General features: G+C 40.6%; 1 protein-coding gene across 1 annotated transcript in view; it reads left to right on the top strand.

The window, feature by feature from the left end:
- The first annotated feature begins 1,070 nt into the window (after nucleotides 1–1,070).
- sypb (synaptophysin b) overlaps nucleotides 1,071–11,069 on the top strand; it is a 10,829-nt gene continuing 830 nt past the window's right edge. Inside the window, exons 1-6 of the mRNA XM_046055504.1 lie at nucleotides 1,071–1,088; nucleotides 2,471–2,536; nucleotides 8,005–8,129; nucleotides 9,296–9,494; nucleotides 9,599–9,790; nucleotides 9,893–10,205. Coding sequence (XP_045911460.1) covers nucleotides 1,071–1,088; nucleotides 2,471–2,536; nucleotides 8,005–8,129; nucleotides 9,296–9,494; nucleotides 9,599–9,790; nucleotides 9,893–10,174 — 882 coding nt within the window. The 3' untranslated portion in view covers nucleotides 10,175–10,205. The remainder of the gene's footprint in view (nucleotides 1,089–2,470; nucleotides 2,537–8,004; nucleotides 8,130–9,295; nucleotides 9,495–9,598; nucleotides 9,791–9,892; nucleotides 10,206–11,069) is intronic.

Raw genomic sequence — 11,069 nt, 5'->3', positions numbered from 1 at the left:
GAAATATTTAAATACACCGAATATTGAATGTCCTCTAATATTAAATGTGCAAACTCGTAGCAAAGTTTTGTTTGTGGAGTTGACTAAAAATAAAGCATTATGTTTTCTCAAATGTAGCCTGTGTTTTTTTCTCTTTTTGTTTATTCTTGAGCAGTTATAACCACTCGTTCCAAACAGTGTACTGAAGCAGAAAGGTCCTATGTTTTATTTTACAACAGTGCTATAATGGTAATGTTGAAAACCGCAGCAAAATACAAAAGAGTGCATTATATAATCAGCCATTAATGGACCAGCAGATGGACAACATCTGGGTTTCACTTCCCTTTTTAGAGAAAAAAGAATCATGCAGAACAGTAACCCATCTGTGTCTTTTGTTCAATGTTAAATTGCACACATTCATACTTTATAGTATTTGCATGGATGTAGCAGGACATCTGATCCCCCAACTCCCCCAGTCTGCATGTCAAGTGTCCCTGGGCAAGATACTGAACACCATAATTGCTGTGCCATCGGTGTGTGAATGTTAATTTCTGTTTCTGATGAGCAGTTCGCACCTTAGCCAAGTGAATGTGATGTACGTGCTTTGAGTAGTACAGACCTCTCTGAACTTTCCCCGTCCTTTTAATGTGCAAAATAAACCTTTCCTATAAGAGTTAACCTACTAAAAGAGGGGCTACAGAGTTCTAAAAATACTTTGTGTTGATGTCAGATTAATGACCAGCAGCAGTTCACGAGCCCTCACCGGCCTTGTTATTTCCCCTTTTACATTCCTCCTTCTGTCTACTAAAGCGTGAACAGTCGCTCGCTCCACTCTGTATTATAACCGCCGGGCAATCTCTGCTCCCCCTTAGAATAAAGCAGCGCTGCGATTGGACAGACGGCTCGGCTCGTCTTTACTCCACCGTCCAATGATTTATGTGACGTCACTACGCTTCACACGTCCTTCGCCCAGGTCGGTGACGCAGCCACAACTCTTCCTCCTGGGCGTCTTCCTCCCCTGGGCTGTTCCAGATGAGACGCCTCCCTCCCTCCGCCCCTCTGATCCTCTTATCAGCGAGTAAGCGGCCAAGATGGATGTTGTAAACCAGGTAAGGCTCTGGGGAGAAAATCAGCTATTTCATTTGTGTTTTGTTCGGTTGCTCATGTTCTTTCAATAAGGCAAAATTTCCTTTGTAGTGCGCTCAAATAAATATATATTTTTGTCTCATAGATCTGCCGAGCTTAAGGTTTTAATGCAATACTTGCGATCCCTTGGAGTCGAAATAGTAATGTGCATTTTTCTAGGTTACAAATTGCAGTGGTGTAAATGTAAAACAGATGGCGATGTAACTGGAAAATTTTTCACGACTAAAGCTGGAGTCCATGTGATGGAGCGGCCCGCTGACGGTCCAGAAATGTGTAGGATGTCCAGAGATTGCTGCAGCGATGACATTTAGCGTAAGGAAGGAGATGATGCAGCCTATTATCTCCAGGGATTCGGCTAATTGATTTAGACCGCTCACGTCTCAATTGGCCTGCTGTTGCTAAGATAACAAACGAGAATCTGATTTATTTATTTTTTTTCCGGATAGCCGCAGTAGGCCTGACGCGCATGAGGACGGTCTCCTGCACCCCTATGACCACGAACAACTCATCACTCAGATAGTTGTGTTGTTTGTGACATAGCCATTAAGGCTTTCTTAAGAAATGAGAGGATGTCAGGCTGCCAGACTTCTCTGAAACATGATTTTGTTAATGCATGCGTCATCTGTTTAATATGGATGTTTGGCATCCATAGCATCGGGTATGTGGAGAAACAATGAGCCCCTCAGCCTAAGAGAGAAAACCATCACTGCTGCTTATTCCAGTGCGGCCATTTATTGATGTACACAGGAACACACAGCCTCCTTTTGCAATGTCGCATTCACCTGCGCACAAATGCGTCCTCCTTTTCCCCCTAATCAATTAGTCAGATTTCGCGAGATTTTCTTACCAATGTATTTATTTTTTAAATACTGTTGGGAAGTGTGCAGGAAGAGAGCAGAGAAACAGTCAGTTAATCAGCTTTGTCTAATTGTTATGCTGTCAGGAGCTCTCTCTCTCACACACACACGCGCGCGCACACACACACACACACACACACACACACACACACACACACACACATACCACAGCGTTTGAAGTCAAAATGACTGTACTGTAGTTGTGCAGCATCTCTTATGGCCTCAGAGATGCCAGCTGTGACACTTAAGTCACTTTATTCTCTAGCAGATATTTGCCATATAACAAACACCTGCAAGTGGCAGCAGTAGACCAGGCCTGTGGGCTACCAGACTGAGGTAATTTAGTTTCATGTTTTTAATCAGCATCATCATCATATCATCATAATGCCTGGTCTGCTGATGGAGGCTGATTTTGCACAGCAAGAGTCAGTGTGAAAATGTTAATAATAAACTCTGCTAATTGCTGATTTTTTGGTTTGTTTTGGCAGTTGGTGGCCCAAGGGCAGTTCACGGTACTCAAACAACCTCTGGGATTTATAAAAATTCTACAGTGGGTAAGTCCTCCATTTGACATGTTTATGGGCTACTGTAATTAATATTTTCCATTTTAATAAAAACAAATCTTTCCACAGGAATACCATATTGTTATGGATGAAACACTTGTGACTTGTATCATTTGCAATAAATAACATTGCCATGTCTGTTCCTGACAGATTTGTGACCTTCTGTTACACAGAGGTCATAAAGCTGCATGGGGCTTAATAATGGATGTGGCTCTACACTCTTAGAAAGAAAGGTTCACAGTTGAACCCTGTCTCATGAGGGTTTACAATCAGATGTGTTTTTTTCTTTTCCCTAGAAATATTACAATAACTCCACCTCAGGTCTAATAAATACTCTCTTAAATTGATTCACATAATGACTGACTTAATATTGAGGAGTCTTGTATCCTGATGGTGGTGCTGATACTGCCCCAGCAGGCCTGAGCAGGACACACCAGCAGGATGTGTTACGTCACTATTGTAGTAACACTGTGTCAGTCCACTGAGGAAAATAATGACAATTTGTCAAATCCTTCTCAGAGGACATGACCTCTGCTTACTATGTACAGATTATAACCTCTCCCTCATGTGCGCCATCTCCTTCAGCAGTTGATGGAGCCAGCTAACGATTCATTTATTTGTTTATCTATGAAGAAAACAGTGTAAATAGATTTCCTGAATTATTTACTTTAGCTCAAAGATTGTAAAATTTCTGCATCTTAAAGAGAAAGTTTTTTTTTGTTTGTTTATTTTTGGGGGGATATCATTAAACAAGACCTACATAAGACATTATACCCTGTCTTTAAAATATATTAAGATTTTCACAGATACATTTGTCCAGATCCATTTAGGTTTAAAACAATTATGGGCGTAATCAATTAGCAACTACAGCAACTATTCTACTAATCAATTGATCGTTTGTCATTTATCAGGCAAATATGCCTTATATTTCCAGTGGCGCGTCTCTACAGATGGGGCCCCACAGTGGTGGGAATAGTACTGCTAATAACCTATGTAGGCCCCACAGCACTTAAAAGTTACACAGTGATATAATGTTATGAACTCGTTCTGGCTGGTTCAGATTATTGTTTATGCTTACAGCAGCCACTTAGCAACATAGTGCCAAAATCATTCCTAGAGCTGCAACGATTAGTCAATTAATTAATTAACTGATTGACAGAAAAACAATCTGCAAACTGTTTTGATTATCGGTTCAACCATTTTTTAAGCAAAAACACCAACATCATCTGATGCGCTAACTAAACAAGTGATCCAAGGAGGTCCCCTTTGGCTGTGGAAAATCACAACAGGCTTTTTTCCACCTATTTCCTGATATCTGATAGACAAAACTAGATTAATTGATTAATCAAGAATCTAATTGGCAGATTGAATAAACGTTAGTCAAGGCACTAATCATTTTAATTAGCTCAATGTTCCTGATAATTGATAATTAAATATATACTTGCACTGTAATGATGTATACGTTTTGGGAGAGTAGATGAGAAGAAAACTGAGGAGGGGGTGACTTTCAGCGCATGTGTCCTATAATTCTTAGCCCACACCCCTCATCTCCAGTATTTGAAAACCCTTAGCATAACCCAGATGAAAACATGCGTGCCAAAGCATCTCTGACAGAGACCCTTGCTGTTATGGGCTCTGCAGATATACTAGAGAACAGTCAGAGGCATGAGTGTACTGCATGACTTCGTAGTCCTTCCCTGGAGCTGTGTGAGTGTGCCAGCACCTCATCGCTGCCTCCCTGGGTCACAGCAAGCACAACCACCAATGAGCAGCCCCGCTCAGGAGGCCAGGGCCCATGAATCATCTGTCAGAGGGCCTGCATGCCTCAGCGTCAGAGGAGAGGAGGAGCTGCTGGAGCTGCTGCTTTTTCTGGATTAATATGGGCATGCACAACCAGCAACAGTGTTTTTTAGAAGGGTAGAGAGGAGCCACCCCTTTCAGTGGAAAAAGGCAGCAATGAAAAAGATGCTTCTGTAGAATCTAACCTTTTTTGGCTTTTTCTTGCTGTATACTTCTATTGAAAATAAAAAGCAGCCAGTTTTGTGAGATGAGAGTAAATGGAAACGGATCAGATCATTTAAGACCTGTTTGTGGGTTGAGGATTAAAAAAAAAAAATCCTATCTACATTTGATGAATTATGAAAGCTTCTGAGCACCGTTTTTTGCGATATGTGTGACTCATGTAGCTTTACACAACTCCCCACCCTCTCTCTCTCTCTCTCTCTCTCTCTCTCTCTCTCTGTGTGTGTCTCTGGAGAATAGTGCTGACAAAGCCTAGATTTGATGGATGTTGGAAGACATTGAGTTCCCAAATAAAGCTGATGTAGAGCTCCAACCATAGTGTACGCAAACAGCCTACTGCCTCTGCCGTTACAGGAAGGGCACTGCTATGTGGAATTTAATTTGCATTTAAATTTCACTCTCTGACTCATTCCCAGCAAACATAAAAAAAGCTGTTTGTGAGCCTTATTCACTTTGGGGCTATCCCTAATGTGTAATAAAGGCTGTTGATTTTGTTGTAGCTCATAAGAAAGACAGACAGTGTTAGAAAAGCAGTAGCAGACAGATTGTATGTGCCTGAGTATGTAAGATCATGTATCTTCTCAGCACAGTAGAGCTGACAACCATGCAGCATACCAGGACGGGCAGAAACAAGCCTCTGCCTCTTCACTGTGTGATGTTGCCAACAGTGTTACCATGACATCTAACACTGAGTGAGCCACCATTTCTTTTTCTCAGTGTGACTCTTCCTCCTCCAACACTCCTCCTTCCACTCATATATCACCATACAAGTACAGCTCTTAATTGTGGTGCGGCGCCTCCCATTTAGATTCGCTTTCCTTACTACTGTTTTTTTAGCCGTGCTAGCAGCGTGGCTCTAGCTGTGGGGATGTCAGTTGGTCTACCAATTTAGTCTAGATGGAAATATGTCAAGATCTATTGGAGGATTGTCATGACATTGGTTGAGACATTCATGTCTCCCTCAGGACGTATTGTAATAGATTTGGTGAACCATTAACTTTTCATATAGCACCACCATCAGGTTAATATTTCAATTTGTTTTATACTTTGACAATCAGCCTGTGTTTAGTGCTAATTAGCATGCTAACATGCTGGACTAAGATGTTTAACATGGTAAATATTATACCTGTTTAATATCAGTATGTTAGCATTGTCATTGTAAGCAAGTTAGCATGCTGACGTAAGCATTTAGCACACTTCACTCCTGTGCCTATGTAATGGTAGCCAGCTAGACTGTGCAGTGAGTAAACCTCACTTACCGATGCCTTAAGAGACGTGCTAGCAACAGATGCTAGTGCCTTAGGGTTTTAGCCTCCTTGTTAGCACGTTTGCATCACGCACCCAAGGTCGCAAGTTCGAGTCTGGGCTGTGCAGTACAACCTAGGGGCCGGTTACACCTCACAGCTGCTGGTATGGCCGTAGACTGTAGTCTTGAAGACTAGATTTAACAGCACATATGATGATGTCTACATGTTGAACATATTTTACATTACATTCCCGTATTTTGTGTTATATAAAGCTTGTTTTCCAGATTAAAGTAAAACGATTCAAGAAAGTATGTGCAATTTCATATATACATTCATAGACATGTAAATATGCTACTCCCCCAATGATTTCTCATGTTTGTTTGATCGGAATCCTTTGACTCATAACATTGTGTCACTTAAGGATGATTCAGTTGAAGCAGCAGCCTGGCTTGTTGCTGAGATTATCTCTAAACTAAAGAATCACGCCCTTGTTAGCATTTTCATTTTCTCCAAAATGACTGCAGAAGAAGAAGACAGCAAGCCCCGAAAGTAAAGCTGGGCCACAAAATGTTGTTGGTTACCTCTCATGAAATCTTAACCTCTAACTGTCTCAGAGGGATAATAAAAGATTGATATGGACACAAGGAGCTCTAAAACATTTGCACGTTTATCTTTTTAATGAAAACAGCCACAGTAGTGCAGTGAGGCAGTTATAGGCCTACTAAACAGAATGAGATGGATGACATAATTTTTAGGATGAAATATACCACAATGCACACCATGTGAATGACTGTGCTGACACTGCAGTTATGATATGTTGCACATGCTTTAGGTGTTGATTAATTGTACACCTCCTGCAGCATTACATCCTGTTATTCTGTTTGGGGTTTAAAGGAAAATCACTACTAAACACATTTGGCAAACCTTTTCTAACAATCTTATTGATTTCAAATTTACTAAGTCAGTGTCCAAAGTGCATTCAGAGTGACGTGCAGGTACAAATTATAATTAAACTCAGATATTACTAAGATTTGTAAATTCAGATAGTAATAATAATTGAGAAATTCTTTGTTTTTTAGTGTGCATTTTTAACTGAAAGGCTCTACTGCAGATGGAAAATTACTTTTTTCTTTGCTTGAAATGTTACAATAAACTATGTTGTTCATCAGCAGTCTTCTCTCTTCCGTCACTCACACACTAATGCTGCCACTCTCATCATTTGCATTGGTTAATAAAACCTGTTAATTAGTCTTTTACCAACAACAGGAAGGGGAGGTGTTTAAGATGTTGGGAGAGGACAAAAACCTGCAGGGACAGAGAAGGATGAGTAAAGTGATCACAGTGAGGCTATGCGTTAATCCAACAAACGAGCCTCCGACTCACGTTAGCAAACAGATTACTGTTAATAGTTTAGTGTGTAGATGCCTGCAGCAAGTAAATAGTACTACAAGACTACAGTTAAGAGAGAGTGTGTGTGTGTGTGTGTCTGTGTGTGTGTGTGTGTGTGTGTGTGTGTCTGTGTGAGTGTGCGTGTATGTGTGTGTGTTGTGACTGGCTTTGCAGGAGCTTGTAGCTGAGTATTTGGTGACAGATGGTAGAGCACCTCAGTCAGAATTATAGTTGGGTTTTTCATCCAATCGGATCTGGCCTGCAGCGTAGGGAGGGTGTGGTAAAAATAGTCTGATTTGTCTAATCTGCTGTGTGTGTCTGTGAGAGAGAGAGAGCGTGAGATTATCTCTTGTTTGTGCTGTTTACGTGACTGTGAGTGGGAGTTGAAGAACAAGACTGAGCTGTGAACCTGAACTAATAAACAAATGCACAATCAGTGCTGTACCCGAAAATACAAATAAAAACACTAAATCATCAACAGAAAAGCCACATCAACCATTACAATAGGTGTAGCCCTTGCCATGTTATCTGGTGATAACGCTGCATTCATTTGCACTCTGTGTACAACAGGTGCTTTCACCTCCTGCAATGTCTCAAGCAGGCCTGCTTGAGACAGATTGTGAAAGCACAGTCTGCAGCAGGTTTACACTGGAGCTCTTTGTTTACACGGTTACATTATCTGAAATTAACTGGAGTACTGTTGATACAGTATGTGAGCATGACAGTTTGTCTGTGAGATGTTAAAAGTTCACTGGATGTTGTGTCATACTTTCCTCTTTCTATTTCCTCTTTTTTCTGCAGATCTTTGCAATCTTTGCCTTCTCGACATGTGGCAGTTACTCTGGCATGTTCAAGATGAGTGTGGAGTGTAAAAACCGGACAGAGAGTGACCTGGGTATAGAAGTAGAATTTGAATATCCGTTCAGGTATGTATTCTGTCCAACACTGCAGTAGAAATCGGAAAAAATACAACTGTAAGATCACAAACTGCAAACACACATTCAGCACACATATCAAAATAAATCACTCAGGAGCCAGTTAATCTTATTGATGGTAATGCCAATTACAGCATACTAAGATCTACTTTTAAAATTCGCTTTTGAAATTTTATTCATTCATTATATTATAATTAATCTATAAAAATCAAATACAAAATATACCTTTGAAAGGAATTACCTAATTTAGGCCTATATTCCTAATTTAGACAATCATTAGCTTAGTTAACAAGCTCATTAGCCTGAATCAGAGTGATTATGATAGGAAATTTTATAGCAGTGCCTTTTGATTAAAGGAATAGGGAAACACACATTCTCGCTTTCTTACTAAGAATTAGATAAGAAGCTCTATACCACTCTCATGTATGTAAAAATGAAGCTACAGCAGGCAGGTGATGAGCTTAGTTTAGGATAAAGCCTGGAAACAGCTAGACTAGCTCTGTCCAAAAGTGATAAAATTATAACAGGGGGTTGTGTGCTGGACTATTTCATGGCCAGGACTTCCTGTAGTCCAACACATAAACTCCTGTAAAACCACAATGTTTTTACAATTTCTTTCTTAGACAAATTAAATAAATATAATGTGTTCATTAGTGAGCTTTAGCGCTGCTGGTATATGGGTTTTGTTACTTTTGGACATAGTTAGGCTGGCGGTTTTCCCCCGTTTTGTTCTTTATGCTAAGCTAAGCTAACAATCCCTGGCTGTAGCTTCATATTTGATTAATACCACATTGATGTCTGTCAATCTTCTCATCTAACCCTTGGCAAGAAAGCGAATAAGTGCATTTCACAAAATTTCTAACTACTCTTTTAAAATACCGTCCTCAGTAACCTATTTTGTTATGGACTGCATTAATCATTTTTACACAAACATAAATAATAGATGAAACTGTCAAAGAGAAACACAGCTCCAGATCAGTGATATCACAAGGTGTTTCACATATAAGAAATGTATCACCCATTACCTTTTTATTTCTTAGCTTGCACTTTTTAATTTCTCTCTCTCTCTCTCTCTCTCTCTCTCTCTCTCTCTCTCTCTCTCTCTCTCTCTCTCTCTCGCTCTCTCTCTCTCTCTCTCTCTCTCTCTCGGTTCTCAGGCTCCATCAGGTTTACTTTGATGCTCCCACCTGTAAGGGAGGGAAACCTGAAAGGCTATTCCTGGTCGGGGACTACTCCTCCTCAGCTGAGTTCTTTGTCACCATCGGTGTCTTTTCCTTCCTCTACTCAATGGCAGCCCTTTCTGTGTACTGTTTCTTGCTGGAGAAGTACCGCGAAAACTGCAAGGGGGCTCAGATCGTGAGTTATTTTATGCCTGACATTCAAGTCCATCCACATGCGTTATAATTAATATCTAGTGTTGTTTGCAGTAAAGGTGATCATTATGTTTTGCTGATTCCCAGGACTTTGTTGTGTCGGCGGTATTTGCCTTTATGTGGCTGGTATCCGCATGTGCTTGGGCTAAAGGCCTGTCAGATGTGAAAACAGCCACTGATCCAGAGAGGGTCATCACTCTGATCTCAGCCTGCGACGAACAAGAGAATCGCTGCCGTGAGGTCCACGACCCGAAGGTCTCTGGCCTCAACACCTCTGTGGTATGTCCCAGATGCTTATATGCGATATATTGAGTTGATATCAGAAGAAACAGGAAATTAACCCAACAAACACATATCTCCAAACATTTCTCTGCTCCACAGGCTTTTGGCTTCATCAACCTGATCCTGTGGATAGGAAACCTCTGGTTTGTGTTCAAGGAGACAGGCTGGATGGCTGCCTTCTCTGGAACATACGTCCCATCACAGGAAAAGCAGCCCGCCCCCGATTCCTTTGGCCAGGCAGGCTATGGTCAGCAGGACCCCTACGCCGGCTCCCAGGGAGGATACCAGCCAGAGTACGGCCAGCAGGGAGGCTACAATGAGGAAGGAGGTTACAGCCAGGGCTATGAGCAGCAGCCCACCTCCTACTCTAATCAAATGTGAGCCTGTCTAGCCAAACCACAGCTGCAGGACGGTGAGTGTAAATATGTAGAACATATCAACTGGTTAGAATACGTTTAAATAGATTGTATGTGTATAATGTGTATACAATGATCTAGGCTAATCTTTAATTTAAGCACAATTAAATGGTTATATTGTGTAATTGTGATATTTATGAGGCTTACAAAGACACCTGTTAGATATCAACTTAGCATTAATGTCAATATTGTACTTTTATTAGGTGCCTTTTGCATGCTATTTTGTATGGGCAGAGTTCTTTCTCTAAGCAGATGACTCACAATTTTCAGAGACTCTCCGCGCCAGAAAGACAGCATTGGTTGTTTATTCAGATGACCTAAAAGATTGATGACCTAAAAGATTTTAAAGTATATCATGAAACACTACTCACACGTCTGGAAAATACTACACTAACACTACTTCCACGTCTGGAAAATGTAAATATGGTCTGTTTTTAAAGCATAGATAACTATGCTTTAAAAACAGACCATATTTACATTTTCCAGACAAACGATTTGCAGTCATGCAAATGATGACACACTGACACAACATATTTTTATATAGGTGAAAGGAGCATGACACTGTTGCTTGACTGAAGGAAGTTGGGGTGAATGGATGATGTAGAAAACATTTGACTTGCAGTCTATGGTATAGCCATCTTTTACAGTAATGCTCTGATCTCATTCAGCGGAAGAATATTCCCTGTCAGTGTTCAACTAACTAACTACTAACTAATCTACAGTAATGTATCATATTCGATAAGATAATCATATATTTGTAGCGGTGCTGTCCTGTGAGAAACATGTATCCCCAAAAAGTAAACTTTTCATGAGCTCAGATAAACAGCTCTATTTTCAGCTTTGTAACGATACCTTTTCCA

The sequence above is a fragment of the Micropterus dolomieu genome, linkage group LG08 (assembly GCF_021292245.1).
Source record: "Micropterus dolomieu isolate WLL.071019.BEF.003 ecotype Adirondacks linkage group LG08, ASM2129224v1, whole genome shotgun sequence".
Taxonomy (NCBI): domain Eukaryota; kingdom Metazoa; phylum Chordata; class Actinopteri; order Centrarchiformes; family Centrarchidae; genus Micropterus; species Micropterus dolomieu.
This window is presented reverse-complemented; position numbering and strand designations above follow the sequence as displayed.